The sequence below is a fragment of the Chelonia mydas genome, chromosome 4 (assembly GCF_015237465.2).
Source record: "Chelonia mydas isolate rCheMyd1 chromosome 4, rCheMyd1.pri.v2, whole genome shotgun sequence".
Classification (NCBI taxonomy): Eukaryota; Metazoa; Chordata; order Testudines; family Cheloniidae; genus Chelonia; species Chelonia mydas.
This window is the reverse complement of record NC_057852.1, coordinates 70,320,630-70,340,066: the sequence shown is the minus strand read 5'-3', so window position 1 is coordinate 70,340,066 and position 19,437 is coordinate 70,320,630. Positions and strand designations below refer to the sequence as shown.

At 50.5% G+C, this 19,437-nt stretch overlaps 1 protein-coding gene across 14 annotated transcripts in view; it reads right to left on the bottom strand.

The window, feature by feature from the left end:
• Positions 1–19,437, bottom strand: part of CLCN3 (chloride voltage-gated channel 3) — a 130,067-nt gene that overhangs the window by 80,971 nt on the left and 29,659 nt on the right. For 13 of the 14 annotated variants that reach the window (XM_043545982.1, XM_043545983.1, XM_037897523.2 and 10 more), the window contains one exon: positions 5,384–5,559. In XM_043545982.1, coding sequence (XP_043401917.1) covers positions 5,384–5,543 — 160 coding nt within the window. In that variant the 5' untranslated portion in view covers positions 5,544–5,559. Of the gene's footprint in view, positions 1–5,383; positions 5,560–18,843; positions 18,973–19,437 lie in introns of those variants that run through there. The other variant, XM_043545986.1, reaches the window with a different exon arrangement.

Below are 19,437 nucleotides of genomic sequence, written 5' to 3'. Positions count from 1 at the left end.
TAGGTATATTGGTAAAGCACTCCTAGCACAGACATGGCCTTAGTGTCCATGAGAGAATGCATTCACATCTGTGGCAGAGAAAACCTAACACACACTGTCTGAGTCTTGTATAATCAGTTAGCCTAATTTGTATGTGATTTTCTTAGTTACATAATAACAGCTCTAGCTGAAGAATTATTATATTACATTTTATTATTTGGAGGAGTAGAATGATCACATTTAAGTCACATAGTAAACTATTTGTAAAAGCGGCAAAGAGTTCTGTGGCACCTTATAGACTAACAGATGTATTAGAGCATAAGTGTTCATGGGTGAATACCCACTTTGTCACATGCAATAAATATTTTATTTATGTTACTATCACCCTGTAGACACTGTGCCAACATAGTGTTGTAGTGTAGACTTGCCCGATGATTCAGTCAGCTACTGTGCCAGAGACTTTGCTACAGAGTTTAGGTCCAGCTGGCTGCAGAGTAAACTGAGCCTTTATCTTCGGTTTTGAGAATGCTTGTCTGCCCAAAATATAGATTTTGGGCAAAGGCGGAGAATATTATGCATTCTGTCTTCTAATACATATTTCTATTTCCTTACGTAAGTGTTTAACAGAATAATCTTCACATTGCATCAAGTTATCAATTCTGGAGATTCCAGCTTATATTCAGAAAACTAGTTCTTTTAGTGAACGAGAAAACCCTAGATTTTGCAAACTCTTGCAATGTAATAACATATTTTAGTAACATGGATACATATATTTTGCAATACAAATCAAATATGGCTTTTAAGTGGTATTGTGCCTTTAATAAATAGGAGAATGGATATCCTCCTGCATGCTTTGAAATGCTGACGCAGGCAGCATAATATTTTGTAGCAGCAAATGATACAGATGGTCCCCAACAGCAAATATGCCAAATTCAGAGCAAATATATATTAATTCAATTTAAGCAATAAATAAATAAATGGGGAAAATCCCTCATGCATCAGCATAAAGCTGATATCTGCAGAAGGACTTCTATAGAAAATGTGCATTTATAAGTTTTTTCCATTTCTAAAGATGTAGGTACTTCTGATATTCTAGCCTATCATAACCTCTTAATTCTCAGCACATATTAACGCAAACAGAAAAAATATAGTAAATGTAATTTCTACAAATAGATAAAGCTTTAACAGGCAACAAAAACAGTTGTTATTTTTTAATCACAGTTGACAAGCCAGTGTTGCTCCAAGGCAAAAATGTGATTCAAGGCACCCAAAACCTACACACATACAGCAACCTAGCTACTTACCCTGTTATAATAGGATTTCTGAGAGAGTTTACCAAGAACTGCCAGTGGTTTCCGTCCACTACCAGTCTCTAGGCACTCAAAAAGGATTCACAGGTTAGTGACACTTACTGGTCCTCCCTCCCTATCACCACAATCTTGCAGACCTCATTCGTACCACTGAAGTCAGTGAGATTTGCGTGAACAAAATGGCCACAGCATCAGAGTGTAAAATAAATTTACATGTGTAAGAGTTAAGAATAGTGAAAATGCCAGCATATCTGGTCACATATTTTATATTTCACCATGGTATCTGAACTCCTGAGATAGATGCTTTCAGTTGTTAATTATACAGACAGCAAGGAGTGACAGAATTACCTAAACAAAACTATTCTACAGTATTAGGTATAGAGACAAAGGAGAAATCCACGAGGAACTGCAGGTATCAATTCAAACCACAAACTGAAAATCAAAAACATCAACCTTTAACACAAAGCTCACTTATACATATAGTTAATCTAAATATTAAAAAGATACCCAGGACTTCATGAAAACTATTTGTAGACAAATCCTAGCCTGTGAATTCAAAATGCTTAACAGACATAGGGGTCAAATCCTACATGCCTTATTCACCTGAGCAGAGCCAGAGAAGACAATAAGGGTGTAGTTGGGTAAGATAAGCAGGAGGAGTCCCTTAGTGTTCCCTGTATCTTCTCTATTTTAGCATGCATTCAATACCCAATACAAAGAATTATCAAATAATGAATGTATATTACCTATCTTATTCTTAAGTACTTAGCTGACTCAGGGATTGAGTATTGATTTCAATGGTACTACTCATGTGACTAAGGAGAAGCATATGCTTAAAGGTTCTACTGACTCAGGGACCTAGTGGGTAAGGGGGCTAAGCCGGAGCTACTAAAGTCAACAGAAAAGTTTCCACCGGCTTCTATGGCGTTTGGACCAGGCCCCTGAATAAAGAGGGCACTTTTTTTTTTCTGCAATATGTTTTATTTTGGAAAAGCAAACTAAACATTGCAGGCACACTTTTTTTTTTTTTTTTTAAACTCTTACAAAAAAAGGACTGGCTACAATATTAAAATTGTCCTCATTTTATTTTTTCTTCACTGTTTTCTTTTATTCAGAACAACAACTTGGAAAGATACAGGGTAGCTTTAGGATGATTAGCCTGTACGGTGGATTCATCTTGCATGCCTGGATTCAATGAACACAAAAACGTTTTTAAAAATTATAATGGAGGGAAGGTAAAGGAAAATCCAATTTAAATACCAGAAGCCATTCTAAAAAGGCAGCAGTAGCCAAAAACAAAAGCGAAAAAGAAAAAGATCAAAGAACAAGCCACAATAATGAAGCCATGAAATCCAGCAGGAAGGCACCTGCTTGATTTTGGCCCTGTGAGAAACAAGATTAGTATGAAGATTTAAATTCACACACCAAGGAGATAGAAAGAATAGTAAATAAATAAATTTTTAGTTTCACAAACGTTTTGCTGTGTACTTAAATGTTTAATAAGCATGTTTTTACAACTCTGATCAAAAATCCTCCAGGACTGCCAACGAAAGCAATTTACAGTGAATAAACCATAAGGTAGCTATACTTCAACTTTTTGGTAGTTTATACAAAATATTCTTTTAGTTATAAGAAGTGTAAATATCCTGAGAAACTACTAATTCTAATCAAACATGATTATGATAGAAATTATTGTTCTATTATACCGATGCCCAGGATTTTGGCAGGTGAGGTTTGGGTATGTCATTGATAAAAATAAGCTCATTGCCAAAAAGAAGAATATCGGATGCATTTGAGTGTATAAACCCGCAGATCCATTCTGGGTGATTCTTGTGAACCACTTAGTGAAATTAGATCCTCATCTGCTCTTTAGCCCAGTTTATAGTCAAACACTGCTGTACTAATGATTGGTCATGCCTATTCCAGCGTGCCTTAAGTGAGAACCCTCCTAATCAGACCAAAACGTGTGGGGGGAAATAAAATCCTTCTCTGTCTTAAACAGTTGAATTAGACCAACAAATTACATTTAAAGTATGTGATTAGGATCCCATTTAAACTAGAACCCTCACACAAACCCTGCAAATAAAGTGCAACCTCCAACACAACTAAGTGCTCCACACTAAGATGCAATAATCATAAAAAATGAGCAGACCCATATCAATCTATACACAAATCTTTTCATAAGATACGCAACCTTATAAAAATACCTCTAGATGATTTAACACTTTCCATTATAAGCCCTTTTGTTTTCAGTTGCTTAGATCTTTTCCAAACTATCTGAGCAGAAATTTTCCACAATGGGTGTCTGCATCAGGCTAAATTTCTTTCAAGTACTTCCGGTAAAACAGTTCAACCATTTTGAAGAATGATGTTAGGGAAAACATTACAAAATTCTTACAATCATTTCACTGAGAAACTATTGCCTCTCCATGGACTAGAGTGAGAACTTGAAATCTGACTAGGGGCTGCCTTTCTGTCGTATGAAATTCTGCTCCAACTTATGAGCCTCTGAAAATCACTGTTGGTGATCAGTAAAGACATTTGAAAAAGAGTTTGACACCAAAACTCTCAAAAGGTTTTTTTGTACTGAGCAAACTCCAACCCAAGGATGCAGAAGCAGAGCAGCACTTGGCCTGCAAGTGCTCCTTTGGCTGCCAAGGGCCAGTGTGGTGCCATGAACTGGAATGGATAACGGTGCTCTCAATACTCTGCCTGCTAGTGCCCAGGCAGTGTGGTGGTGAAGGAAGTTATCATACTAGAATACAGGGAAGGGCTGGGCATAAAACAAAAGAGAAAGACAGGGACAAAGCCAGCGTGAAGGGGAAAAGGGAAGCAATAGGGGTTGGGGAATAGGAATCTGTAAAATGAGGACAATAAATACTTCCCTACCTCACGTAAGTGTTGTGAAGATGAATTCATTAATGGTTTCTGAAGACCTCACATCTAGAGTGATGAGTGGGATCACTTCAGTGCCCTTTTACTTGTGCTCATCGCTTTCTTGAGTAGCAGCTAATGGAATATGAAAATCTCATCTGCTCCAAAGTGGTCTGAACAGAAGTTGCAAAGTTCACATTCACAATTCACTCTGCTGTTGCTGATGGGACTCTTACGAGCAACAAAGACATTATTGTCCCCATTTTACATATGAAAACCTGAGGCAAGCAGAGAGCTGCTGACGTTGCTGGAGATACTCTGGTAGATACAGACACAAAAGATTCTTCATTTCTGCCCACAAGAAAAGGTAGAAGTACAATAAAGCTTAGAAGACACTGGTGAGTTTCACAGCTGCTACTCAAATGGGCCAGGCAACAGTGGAACTGACCCGAATCACGTTTTTTAGACACTGTTGCTGATGGATCTCTTCCTCTTGGCAGTGTTTACTACTGACCACCACAGAGTGCATATTTGTTCTAAATTGAATAAGAGTTCTGTGTAGCTCAAAAGCTTGTCTATTTCACTAACAGAAGTTGGTTCAATAAAAGGTATTACCTCGCCCACCTTGTCGCTCTAACTTAGTCATTTAGGGACAATGTACTTTTCCTGGGATTCTTGGAAGTACAGTCACCAGCTACAGAAGAATCATCATTCTATTCTGATATGGAAGAGAATAGTGCTAAAAAGCAGATTACAGTAAACAGTAGGAAAAATAGTTACGCCCAATCTAATTCTACTATGAAGGATAATAAGCTAACTATTCTCATGGAGTTGCTGTTCAGATAGGAGAGCTAACTTTGCATCCTTCTCACTCAAAGAGCCAGATAAGAAAAGAGGAGGTGGCTTTTATAACTCTCTTCTCAAAGAGAAGAGAAACTTGACAAGAAGATTTTTTTCAGCTTTGTAAGCAATGATAGAAGACATAAGATGATCAGAAAAGTTATCGGCTCCACTGGAAGTCTAATATAACTGCTTAGCAGAGAAACCTTAATAGACCCTAATAAAGGTTTTTCAGTAACTTTTTTTAAAGCCATCTCTTCATGAACTGTTTTGCTGACAAGATTGAGAAAATGAATTACTGCTTCAAAAGCTATTCCCTTCTAGACTTAAATGAAAGAGATTTTAAACCAAAAAGCCATAAATAAGAATTACTAACTTACCAATTGATGCATCACCATCTAACAAATTGTCATCTTCAGAAGTTTGAAAGTCCATAATGACACCTGCTCCATCTAAAAGTTCCTCATCGCTGCTTGCACTAGTTATACTGTTGTAACTATTTCGATAGTAGCCCCTATGGAACAGCTGCTCAGACTCCATTTAGCTGCTTTATAACCTAAGAGAGGGAAGAATGCTGTGTTAGGAAGCAGCTTTTAAGATACACAAGAGAAAACTGATAATTAATATTAAATAAAGCAAATACGCTTGAGCTTTGTTAGATAAAAATTCAGATCATACTATGTGGAACAACATCCAAGTACTATATTTTAATACTCTTTATTAGTTACATATTGGTATAACAATACTTACCATGTAGGACCTCTTAAGCAAGGAAGAATTTCTTATTTATGGCTAATTCTCCCTCATCCCCCTTCCCAGGCCCTTCCTACTTCAATCTCAATTCTCCTTAACTATTCTACTCTGACGAAACACCATAGTAATCCAAATAGGCTCCTTTTGGACAGATATCTAGCCAATATTCATCTCTAAACAAGCATAAGGAAGATCAATGTCATAAACAACACTCAATGTTAATATACTCGGGGTTGAGGGGTAAATGAAAAAGTAAGCTTCCTTAGCCACTAAGTCAGCTCAGTGTGGCCAACTATGTTATATAGTCTACTGTAATCCCAGTATCCCACCTGAGTCAGAGCTCAGAGTATAAAGGAAGTTTTAAAACAGATTTTTAAAAAGTCACCTTAATTGTAGTGCATAAAAGAGTGAGCCCTATTTAAGTAAATTCAGACTTAAGTCATACATAAGTCATAAAATACTGAAAGACTTTTATTAAGAGGTTGTAAACCAAAAATAGACACTAAGAACTGGTTTTACTGTAATATAAGTCGATCAACATGAACTTCATTTTTTAACCACACATTCATAATCAAATAGGATGGCAAAGTGTATCCCTTTGCTAACACGGAGGAGTCTGCAAGTTCCAATGGATCACCTTTTTGCACACTATATAATATGGTAACATTGGGTACGAAAAAGAGGGATGGACACACAAGATTTGCTTGTGTTTACTTCATAGTCATGCAGGTAGTGGCTAATTAGTCTGTACTTTCGATTTTGCCAAGATGTGAGCCAGTTGTTTCTATAGGCCTAACTGGGGGGAAAATGCCACTGAATCTTGATGACCGTCTCCCCTGCTTTTACTCAAAAAACCCCCAAAAACAAAACAAAAAAAAGCTTGGTTACTAACCTTTCTGTAACTGTTGTTCTTCAAGATGTATTGCACATGTTCATTCCAATGTAGGCGTGTATGCACCCTGAGCACAGTTGCCAGAATTCTTTCCCCTAGTGGTATCTGTCGGGTTGGCTCCAATGCCCTCTGGTGCCACGCGCTCATGCTGCTGGTACAAAGGGCCCTGCTGACCCCGCTCCCCTTCAGTTTCTTCTTACTGACCGCCTCCGATAAGAGGGGGCAGATAGTGAGTTTTGAAATGGACGTATGCAACACATCTCACAGAACAAGTTCTGGAAACATTAGTAACTGTTTCTTCAAGTGCGTGCACATGACCATTCCAATGTAGGTGGCTCACAATGAGTTGTACAGGAGGTAGGTTCAGAGTTCAAAGGCCAGGTGACTGCAAGACTGTGCGGCCAAAGCTGGCATTGTCTCTAGCCTGCTAGGTGATGGCATAGTGCATTGAGAATGTGTGCACTGATGACCAGGTTGCTGCTCTGCAGATGTCCTGGGTAGGGACTTGTTCTGGGAAGGCGGTGGCGAAGGCCATAGTAGTTTAGCGCAGAATACCTGCAGGAAGATTGCTTCACTGTAGTGAAATTGTGAGACCACTTTTAGGAGGAATGAAAGGTACGGGCACAGCTGGACTTTATTCTTGAAGATGACCATATCTGGGGGCTCTGATGTGAAGGCCCAGATCTCTGAGACTCTTCTGGCCAAAGCAATGGCCACTAAGAAGGCGACTTTCCAGGAGAGGTGTAACAAGCATGCTCCTAGCAGTTCAAACAGTGGACCTGTAAGCTTTGACAAGACAAGGTTTAGATCCCACGGAGGAATGGGATCTCTAACCTGGGGTTACATCCTCTCCAGGCTTTTGAGAAAATGGATCCCCAGGTCGAATGAAAAAATGGATTAGTTGTGAACCTTGGTATGAAGGGCTGAGATGGCCACTAGGTGACCCCGGACTGAAGAGAGGGCCAGCCCCTGTTGTTTCAGCAGCAGAAGGTACTCCAAGATGAGCTGTAGAGAGGACTGCGTAGATGGCATTTCCCCTTGGGAGCACCAGATGGAGAACCACTCCCATTTGGCAAAGTAGGTGACCCTGGTGGAAGGCTTTCTACTGACCTCCTCTGAGCAAGACTGCTCCTCATGGAGCTTCCAGGCTGTCAGATGAAGAGACCTGAGATATGGGTGGAGCAGCCAACTGTTGTCTCAGGAGATAAAGTCCGGGTGTAGCAGAAGCCATAGTGGGGCTGCCACTGAAAGCCCTAAGAGAGAGTATTGAACCAATGTTGCCTAGGCCACACAGAGGCTATGAGAATGACCTATGCTTGGTCCCACTTGATTTTCATCAGAATCTTGTGAATCAGCAGGGTAGGAGAAAATGCATAATACAGGTACTTTGTCCATGACAACAGGAACACATCTGTGACCCGGACTGTGGCCTCACAGAGAGGAGAACTGATGGCATTTTCTGTTCTTGCGGGTAGCGAACAGGTCTATATGGGGAGTCCCACACTGGTTGGGGGGGGGGGGGGGATGTCCAGTCCCATGGTTAAGGATACGAGTCTGTCACGGAATCCGTGACTTTCTGTGACCTCTGTGACTTTTGCAACAGCTGGTGCTGGCTCAGGGGCTACCCAAGCAGCACAGCCCCTGGGCCACCAGCAGCAGCAGTTTGGGTGTGTGGGAGGGAGCTCAGGACTATGGGCAGGGGGTTGGAGAGTGCGGAGAGAGGCTTACCTTAGGGTGAGGGGCCCCCCTGCAGTTCCTAGGCGGTGGAGGAGCCAGCGGGGGTCTTTGAGCCGCACACTGCCCGCATCCACAGCCCCCACCCCCGGCTCCTATTGGCTGCGATTCCTGGTCAATGAGAGCTGCAGCAGCTGGCGCTTGTGGTGGGAGCAGAAGAGTCCCTGCCATGGCCCCTGCCTCTGCCACCTAGGAGCCACAGGGATGAGGAGCCAGGTAGGAAGCCCCGCCAATCTCCCTCCCCCAGTACCAGCAGAGGTCCCGGGCCACATCCCCCAGCACCTGCAGTGCCCCAGGCCTCCCCCCAGAGTACCCACTGCCCCAGCCAAAGTTTTAGTCAGGGTGGGTATTTTTAGTAAAAGTCATGGACAGGTCACGGGCCGTGAATTTTTGTTTACGGCCTGTGAAACTGTCCATGATTTTTACTAAAAATACCTGTGACAAATGTAGCCTTACTCATGGTGAGAGGAGAAAGACCTGCTGAGGTGATATGCCAGCTGGTTCTGTGTTTTCAGAAGGTAGGACACTTCTACACTGATGAGCTCCAATAGTCGGATTGCTTCTTGACACAGAGGGGAAGAAAGCGCACTGCCCTGTTTATGTAGAACATGGCCATTGTATTATCTATGAGAACCGATACAGTTCTGTTCATAATGTGAGGTAGAAACACTTGGCAGGCTGGGCAGACTGCCCTGAGCTCCCTGATGTTTATATGGAGGGAAAGTTCTTCTTGAAATCAGAGGCCCCGAGTCCTGAGGGACTCTAGGGGGCTCCCCAGCCGAGGGCTGTTGCTTTGGATACTAGAGACATCAGGAGTTAAGGCCTTGAGAAGGGTACCCCTGCATATACCGTGCGGTGGGTCAGCCACCACGTCAGTAAGTCAAGGACCTGAGCAGGCATCATGAGCACTGAGTCTAAGTGATGATGTGAGGAGAAGTATACCATGGCTAATCAGGTTTGGAAAGGTCTGAGATGTAGCCTTGCTTGATGCACTATGTAGGTCCATGAAGCCATGTGGCACAGAAGGCTTAGACTGTCATACAGTTGTGATTGGATGAAGCTGGAGGGACCATATCAGGGAGGTAATCAAACAAAAACTATCGCCTGGAAGTAGAACTCTCACATGGAGTCGAGAACTACACCAATGAACTATAACCTTTGGACTGGGATAAGAGTAGACTTCACCGCAAACTGGCTGGTGCGCTGTTCGCCCACAGGAGGTGGCGCCCGTACCGGTGTCAGTAGGGCTTGCAGCCATACCGGAGTTGATGACACCTGATGCTGTAGTGCTGGCCCAACGCAAGCCTTGCTCTATCATGGTCCCCGTCTGCTTGCCTTTGGCACCGGGGATTGGCTGTTCTCTTGGTGTTTATGGTGCTTCTTCTTAGGCACTGGAGAAGAAGATCGGTGCTAGGATTCCTGACCTGTGGGAGGAGCACTTCACACTACGGCTGAAGTGCTTAGTGCCAAGTCCAAGTGTGGCTCCAAGGCAGGTCTTAAGGTTGCCTCCATGAGGAGGACCTTCAGTTTTGCTGCTTGGTCCTTTTTGGTGTAGGGTTTGAAGTCCCTACAGCTTTATCAATGGTCTTTCCTATGAGATTCCCCCATGCACTTCAGACAAATCGATTGCGAGTCACTCAAAGGCATAGACTTACCACAGGAAACGCAGGGCCTGGTAACAGAGGCATGCCCCGGCCCTGGGATGTGGACGACCCTGCTAACTAAGCATGAAGGCACCCAAAAACTATTAAAAACTACCAAAGATTACCAACTACAATAACTATTTACACTAAAAAGAAAAGGAGTACTTGTGGCACCTTAGAGACTAACAAATTTATTTGAGCATAAGCTTTCGTGAGCTACAGATGAAATGAGCTGTAGCTCACGAAAGCTTATGCTCAAATAAATTTGTTAGTCTCTAAGGTGCCACAAGTACTCCTTTTCTTTTTGCGAATACAGACTAACATGCTACTCTGAAACCTGTTTACACTAAAATAGTAGAAAAGTCACTAGGAGAAAATTGCCTGAGCAATGAGGAGTTCCAGCAAACATCATGGATAGTAAGAAGGAACTGAAGGGGATCAGGTCAGCAGCGCCCTTTATATCAGTGGTATGAGTGTGGAGAACCAGAGAGTGCTGGAGTCGACCCAACGGATACCACTACGGGAAACAATTCTGGCAACTGTGCTCAGGGCACACACACGCCTACATTGGAAAGGACATGTGCAAACATTTGAAGGAGGATACATATTTGCATTAGTCCCCACTATCTTACTAGATCACACTAGCACACAGCATAGCTCACCATCAGAGATTACTATGGTAACTATACTTTGACATGCTTTACATTCAATGGTTTTGCTCAAAAGGAGGGATGTATATTTTTGTATGCCAAAGGTTAATGCAGCATACAATCTATCATAGCAAATAAACAACAAAAATATATCTGCATAATGGCTCGTTGGCACTGCCACAGTGTAAGAGAACTGGGTTTAAAAAGCTGGTGAAACTGAAACAGCATGGAAGATTGTGTGTGTGTGTGTGTGTGTGTGTGTGTGTGTGTGTGAGTGAGTGAGTGAGTGAGTGAGTGAGTGAGTGAGTGAGTGAGTGAGTGAGTGAGTGAGTGAGTGAGTGAGTGAGTGAGTGAGTGAGTGAGTGAGTGAGTGAGTGAGTGAGTGAGTGAGTGAGTGAGTGAGTGAGTGAGTGAGTGATAGACAGACCCAGGCCAGTTAGGTACAACAGAGTAGCCCTATTGATTCACTGCTAAAGGATCTTCCCCCCCCCCCAAAGAGGGGGGTCCACAGGACCTGGAAACCAAATAATTACGGGGGACAACTAATGAAATAAACGGGGACAGGAGTGCGGTCAAAGGGTCAAAAGAAGCGAACCAGACAGGGACACCGAACAGAGAACCCCGGACAGTGCCCACTGCTCCTCAAAGGCATCAAGGGAGTCAGTGGACGCCGCCCAGAGGAACTCTGCCCAGATACGTGAATGGATGGAGAATCAGAAATAGGCCCCACAGTCACAGGGGACTCCATTGGCCAACCTCCTCACCCTGGTTTTATAGATGGCCACTTTAGCCAAGGCTAGGAGGAGGCTGACCAGGAGGTCCTGTGACTTTATGAGGCCATGGATCGGGAGTGCATAGATAAGGAGGTGAAGGGAAAAATGCAACCAAAAACGTAACAAAATATTCGTGAGGAGATAGAATAGGGGCTACAACCTGGCGCACCCCAGGTGAACGTGCGCCAGGGTCTCCCTCACGCCGCAAAAGGGGCAGGTGTCTGGGATAGGGGTGAAGCGTGCCACGTACATGCCCGTGCTCACAGCCCCGTGAAGGAGCAGCCAACTGATATCCCCGGTGGGCCTCGGGACCAGGGTGGAGTATAGGCTGGCCCACCGGGACTCCTCACCCTCTAGAGGTGGCAGAAGGTCCCGCCACTTTGTGTTGGGGTGGGACACGAGGGTGAGGACATGAAGGGTGTGGAGCACGAGCATGTATAGATGTTTCCTTGGCACGGTCTGGAAGCGGACCGGCTGCAGATTGTGCAGCCAGCTCACGGCGAAGGGTCGTGGGGGTCGGTCAAGTCCACAGGGCAGGGGCCCGATAAAAAGGTCCGAGGGCCTGGGGTGCAGGGTAGGCGGGGCATGCCCTCTCTTAGGACCTGGTCGAGGTAAACCCGAGCGGCGGGTGGCAAAGCGGCCCTCACCTCCTGAAGTACGCGCCAGGGAGTACGAGGCCTGGAGAGCCCCATGCGCTGAGCGAGCATCAGGGGATCCAGCCAGTCTTCCTGGTCGTAGTCCAGGAGGTCTCCGACTCTGGTGACTTCTGCCAGGACCAAACTCTGGCGCACCGAGGGGGACTCCACCACCTGCACACGGAGCTGGGGGTTGTGTAGCAGGGGCTCCGCGAGAAGATCTGCCCCCATGGTGGCCACCACGGACCTGGTCACTGAGAGCAGTTTCCAGGTCCAGAGAAGGTCCTGGTAGAAGATCGGGTCCTAAGAGGAAGACCTCTCGGATGGAGCTGCTGGTCGTATCGGAGCCCTTGGAAACGGCGCAGGAAGGCGTGCACCAGTATGCTCCACGCCGGACTACCTGCACCATAAAGGAGCCTCTGCAGGGCCTGGAGGCGGAAGACATGGACCTGAGTGTGCAGACATTTCAGGCCCTGCCCTCCCTCCTCCAGGGGTAGATGGAGAACCCCTGCAGGGACCCAGTGCAGTCCTGACCAAAAGAACTCCAGAATCGATGTCCGGAGGGTGGCCAGGAAACCTGGGGCCGGTGTTGAGCCGGTACCAGAGCATGGACAGGACTAGTTGATTAAGCACCAGCGCTCTCCCTCGAAGGGAGAGGCACTGCAGTAGTCCTGTCCATTTCCGGACCCGCTCTATCACCCCGCCCTCTAAATTGTGCCAGTTTTCCGGCGGAGATGGATGCGTGGCAGAAAGGTAAACGCTGAGACAGAGCAGCGGACCCGCGCTCCACTGGATGGCCTGAAGTGCGGGTGGGAGGGAGCTCGCCTGCCACCCGTCCCCGACCACCAGGTCAGAGCTCTTGACCCAGTTGACCAGGGCGGAGAAGGCTGCTGAACAGATGGCCTGACAAGTCTCCACTCGCGCCAAGTTGCCCGGGTCCTGGACCATGAGGAGCACATCGTCAGCGTACGCCAACAGGACCAGCCGCAGCTCCGGCTCTTGCAGCACCAACCCCGTCAACCTCCTACGGAGGAGACAGAGGAAGGGCTTGATCGTCAGAGCATACAGCTGGCCCAAGAGGGGGCACCCCTGCCGTACTCCTGGCCCGAAGCTGACCGGTTCAGTCAGGGTCCAGGTGAGCCTGACCACACACTCTGTGGAGGCATACAGCACCTGGAGAAAACCCACAAAGTGGGGTCCGAAGCCAAATGCTCGCAGAGTGCTCAGGAGATACCTGTGGTCCACCCTGTCAAACGCCTTCTCCTGATGCGGGGACAGGAGGTCGAACGACAGACCATCCCTACACCCGAGTTTGAAGAGGTCCCGGACCAGATACAGGTTGTCAAAGATGGTGCAGCCCGGGATGGTGTACGTCTGGTCTGGTCAGACCACCTCCGCCAGCACAGACCCTAGCCGCAGCGAGATGCCTTTCGCTACGACTTTGTAGTCCATGCTGAGGAGCAAGACGGGATGCCAATTTTGTAAATCGCGGAGGTTCCCCTCCCTCTTTCATGCAGGTGAGCCATGCCCGCCTTATTGCCGAAGGAGGACCCCGCTCTGCAAAGACTCGGCCCAGACGGTGACTAGGTCTGGGCCGAAGACATCCCAGAACACATGGTAGAGCTCCACAGTCAGCCCATCCATGCCCAGAGATTTATTGGTGGGCATGCGGCAGAGGGCTTCCGAGAACTCAGCCAGAGTGAAAGGCAGCTCTAGCCGGTCTTGGTCGCCCGCGCATAGGGAGTTCGTCCCAGAGCACTCTGCAAGCGTTAGGATTGGTCGGATCCAGGGAGAAAACGCTTGCGTAGAAGGCCCTGGCTCTCCCGCACATCTCCGCCAGATCCATGAGGGGGGTGCCATCCTCTGCCAGAAGGCAGGTGATGCGCTTCTTGGCCCCCCTCCTTTTCTCCAGGGCGTAGAAGAAGCGGGAGCCGTGACCCATCTCCTGAAGGGGACGGATGCGGGATCGAACAAAGGCGCCCCAGGCCCGCTGGTCTTCGAGGGACCGGAGCTCCTCCCGCTTCGCCCGGCATGCTCCGCAGAGGGATGGATCCTTGGGGCTGGTGGCCAGACGCCTCTCCAGCTCTAAGATCTCCTGTTCCAACTGCTCTATCACCGCATCCCTCCATCAACTGGCGCCCCGGGTGTAGTCACGGTAGAAGAGCCAGGCGTGCACCTTCCCCAGGTCCCATCACAGCCGCGCCAAGGGAAAGGCATGCCGCTGTCCTCGCCAAGCCAGCCAGAACTCCCAGAAGGACGCCACGAAGCCCACATCCTCCAACAAGCTGTTGTTGAAATGCCAATAGGCCATCCCCGGCCTCTCTGCACAGAGAGAGGCCGTCACGGTGGCTAAATGATGATCAGAGAATGGGGCCGGCCGGATGCTGGATGAGTGGGCCCGAGAAAGGTGGAAACGTGATAAATAGATGCGGTCCAACGGATGGGCCTCCACCCGGACAAAGGTGAACATCGAGATGTCGTCTGGGTGGTGTTCACGCCAGATGTCCAGCAGGGAATGATGTTCAACTATCTCCCAGAGGACGTCCGCGGCGGCCGGGCACTGCTCGGTCCCTGAGTGGTCCCGCTCCTCGAGGGTGTCGTTAAAGTCCCCGCCTAGGACTAGGCACTTGCAAGGATCCAAGCTGCCAAGGAAGGCGGACGCCTGCTGATAGAAACGCAGCTGCTCCGGGCCTGATGTCAGGGCATAGACATTGATGAGATTAACCACGAGCCCCTCCATGCGGACCCAGAGGTGCAGCAGGCGACCTGGCACAACCTCGGAGACCCCCAGCACCTCGGGCCATAGGTCGGGGGAGAACAGGGTCACCACTCCAGCCATACGAACTGTGAGATGGCTAAAGTAGACCCTGTCCCCCGATTCCAACTGCCAGCTGTCTTTGGCGGCCAGATCCATATGGGTCTCCTGCAAGAAAACCATAGAGAACCCCCCCCCCCCAAAAAAAAAGGAAGGAGAGCACCTGGCACCTGCAGAGACCCATCCTTCAGCCTTGGGTGTTCAATGTTGCGATGATGATAGGTGCCATGAGGGGGGCTGGGTGGGATCCTTGCCGGCAGGGTCGCTCGCGGCCCCCATCAGGCCACGCAACAAACTGTGACCTACCCCATAGGTGAGTAAGGAGTCACGGAAGAGGCAGACCCGCTGGTAGGCTGCGGCGGCCTGCTTCCTGGTCCTTTCACCCTCCCCCATGAGGGCCCTCGCGGCCCAGAGGATTTGATGGAAGTCCCCCATCGCTGAAGAGTGAGCTGCACCTTATTACGGGAGACACGGACATCTTCGAGGAACTCCCGCAGCTCTTCTCGCAGCGTCTGGGGCGGGGGCCGGGCTCACTGCCCCCCGGCTATCCTCCGGAGGGGCCTCTGACACAGCCCTATGGCCTACCGAGATGGGCAGGCAAGGGGCGGACCCCCGACGTGGCGCCCGATGGGCCGGTGCCACGTGGCCCACCTCAAATCCCCGCTCAATTGGGGGCGGCGGAGGGAAAATAGCAGCCCCTGGTGAGTTGGGACAGGGAAATACAGAGGCCGCTCCCTGGGGCTATCCTCTGAGATTGAGGAGGTGACAGCTCCAGGGACAGCAATGGCATCACGGGAGGTGGAGGGGATAAGGATGGGGTTGGCATCAGGAGCAGGGAAGGGATCAAGAGTAGGGGCAGGGCAGGGGTCAGAAGCAGGGGCAGGATCCTAGGTCCCAGTAGCTAGGCGACTGGGAGGTGGCCCCTCTCGGTCGGGCTCAGGGATCTGGGAGGTGGGAAGGGGACCCCCAATGATGCCGGGCTCAGGCTCTATGGCCGGTGTAGTAGCCACAGCAGCGGGAGGTGGAGAGTCTTCAGTGGGGTCCCCACCTGGGAAGGAGGTCGGTCGCTCCACACTTACGAGGGATACCCCATGGGGCTCGGGTCTCGGCCGCGTGGCACCGGCCGTCGCCTCAGTAGGCTTAGCAGCAGTCAGCCAGGTGCCACCTGCGGCCAAGCAGATGGGGGAGCCCAGGGGCCCTCTGAGGTGGGAGCAGGAGCAGCAGTCAGGGGGAGGAAGCACGGGGAAAGGGGGGCCGGGGTGAGGTCACTTAGATCGCGGCCCGCTGGCAGAGGGTCATCCTCCCCCTGGGAGACCGGGGTCAGACCCAGGGCCTCGATTTCCTCATAAATGGAGGGGAGATGGTCTTCCACCACCCCAGGGTTCTCCCCGCTAGCACCTGAAGCGACAGTCACCTCGGGGCTCACAGAGGCTTCCGATGGTAATGGGGCAGGAGGGGCTCCATCAGGAGCCTCGGAGGGAAGGGATTCCGGTGGAGGGTCGGTACTGCCCTCCAGTGCTGCCACATCTTCCCCAGCCAGTACCGGTGGATGGAACGCACCCATGGGCAAAGCGGAAGGCTCGGCATTAGTTCCCCCCTTCCTGGTCTTCTGGGGAGCCTCCGCATCAGACGGGAAGAGAGGAGCTCGAGCCTTCCACTTGCCCCGCTTCCCCTGTACTAGTGCCCAGCCCTCCTTGGCATCATCTTGGGGCTGGCTAGCAGGGGTTGGGTCGGGGGGCAGGGGCGATGGTTCAGGGACTCGGGGAGGTAACAGTGGGGCAGCACAAGGGAGGGAAGATTCTCCCTGGGACAGGCCCTCTCCTATGCCCAGCAATATCCCCACCGCACCCTCCTCCACAGGCCCCGCCAGATTGCAAGCAGAGGAGGTGGGGCTCTCCCGCTCATCTGGGCATGCTGGGGGAGGTGCCCCATGGGCCCGAGCGGGAGCGGTGGTGGGCCAGGAAGGAGGAGGGGCAGCTCCGGGCACTGGAAGCGCAATGACGGGGCTGGCACGCTGCCGGGGCTTCGGGGTCCCAGATGCCCCTCTTTGCTGGGCCAGGAGGCAGTCCCTCTGGACGTGCCCCATTGCCCGGCAGAGGTAGCACCGGGCCTCCCTCATAGAATAATGCACCCGGTAGGGGACCAAGAATGACCCCTCGAGCACCTCTCTATCATGCGCTGCCGGCGGCAGTTGAAGCTGCACTTGCCAGCAGAACGAGAGAACATGGCAGGCGTTGGGGTCTTTGCAGCCTAGTGGGAGAGGGCTCACAACAGAAATGGGTTTCCCCAGGGTAGAGAGGACGGGTAATAGCGCGGCATTGGGAAGGAAGGGAGGGACAGAGGTCAGGACCAGTCGGAAGCCCAGGTCTTCCAGTGGTTCCAAGGGGACGAACACCCCCCCATCCCCACCGCCAGGGGCTTCTCCGGTGCCTCCTGGGCAGCAGCAGGGGGACAAACACACACCCCCCACGCAGCCTTCCTGGGCGGCGGCCTCTGATACTAAGAACACGACCTTTCCGTACATTTTGGAGGTTGCCACAACGGCCTTGGGCACCACCACCCTCACCAACGCCCGCACACAGGTCTCCACATGGGGCAAGGCAGGCAGTAGGAGAACACCGTGCTTCCTGATCAAGGTGGGGAAGGGGCCCCGGCCGCTATAGATGGTAGCAGAGGCGGTGGGCGGGAGAAATGATGTAGTGACAGGCAGGGGGGGCTACCACCACCAGGGAGTATGTCCTGGGGGCTGGGGGAGGGGCACCTGCAGAGCCGGTGGAGGGAACAGCGGGGAGGGACACCATGGCCGGTGGCGGGGCTGTGGCAGTGGGGGCAGCCCCTGCCATGGAGGGCTTGGTCTTTTTAGCGGGGCCCTCACCCTTCTTTTTACCCTGACTCGTCCCACTGGCTGAGGGGGCTTCCCCAGAGTCGGAGGGGGCAAGGGACGTGGCAGCAGCAGAGGTCACCCCAGTGTCCGCCGGTGCCCCAGCGGTGGCAGTAGCAAGTGGTTCGGCTGCAGCAGTGGAGGTAGAGGCTCATGGGGGTGGGTGATGGGGCAGCAGGCGGGGGAGAGGTAGTGGGGTCTGCCGAAGGGGCCCCACTCACCGTGTTTCCTGCCATAAGAAGCAGGAAGGGAGGGGAAAAAACACCAGAGGGAGAAGGGGAAGGGGAAGCAGGTTGACCACTCCTCCCCACTAGGCTGCAGGCAGGGGAGGAGGGTTCCAAAAGGGGTGGGGGCAATCAAGGGCTAAGGGTCAGTCACCGACACAGGGTGGGAGTCCGGCTCCTCTAGCTGCACTAGGGGAGGGGGGGAATACAACAGCAAAAAAGGGGTTCAAACTAAAATGGGGAGAGGCACAAGCGCATGGGAGGGAGCATGGGCGCACTGAGCAAGGGGCTAACCAGGGCAGGGGGACCACCGGGGCGGGGGGGGGAAACTAGGCTGGAGGTAGGACAGGGAACCCAGGGGCTGGCTTCAGAGGCTGGGGTGGGGAAAACAAACAAAAGCTGCAGAGAGAAAGGGCAGGGCAGGCAAACAAACTGAAGCTAGTAAGGGGGGGCTGGGGCAAAGGGGAGGGGCAGAAGGCTGCAAGGGGCAAATGGGGCAGTTAGCAAGGGGCAAAGCTGTGGGGGGGGGGGGGGGGGGTCAGTCCAAGGGCAGGGCATATGCATCCACGTGCGCTTGCACAAAAGCAGCTGACTGCTGCTTCTGGCCCAAATGGTGGTGAAAGGGCGTGTCAAGCCAGGTGAGCAGCTGAGTCCCAGAGGCAGGAGCTGAAAGCAGATGGTAAGTGACAACTGGGGGTGGTGGAGAGGGCAGTGATGGTGGTGGTGTTGGGGGTAAAGGGGGACACACAGATGGACTGGGGGCAGACTCCACACCACACCCCCTGTGTCCCCACAAACACAGTCAAAACCCCCACAACAAGAGCACCGTTCAAAAGTTACTCAGTCTTAAGGCCCCCTCCACAGTGGTCTGCAGAGTCCCTATGCGCTCCCACAGCAGCAGATGGTTCTCTTCTCCTCCTCTGGGTTCCAGCAGCTCCTCATCAGCAACCACAGCAGCAGCTCCAGGCAGCAGTCTGGTGGCCAGACAGGGAGAAATGACCCCTCACAGGTGGTGGTGGTGGTGTCCGCAGCAGCAACTGCCAGGGCTGGGGTCCCTCCCTCCCTTCCTCTGGGGAGTGGGCCAACAGGCCCCTCCAAGGGGCTGTAGCTGGAGCAGCAGTAACCGGGGGAAGGAAAGGGGGGTCCTGCAGCTAGCCAGGAACCAGGTAGCCGTGGTGGTCTGGCCCAGCCAGGGGAGCAGCTATCTCCCTCTAGCCCAGTTAGATACAGCAGAGTAGCAATTATACTAGGCACTGGCTTAGCAGTTTTCTGTTCCCTGACTGACCAGGGCAGGGGCTGCTCCAGGCTAATGAGAACACCTGACTCCAATTAACCTGCAAAGAGTCAGGTGAGGCCATTAAGTTAATGTGAACACCTGACTCTAATTAAGGCCCTTCCGATACTATAAAAGGGCTCACTCCAGTCAGGCTGAGA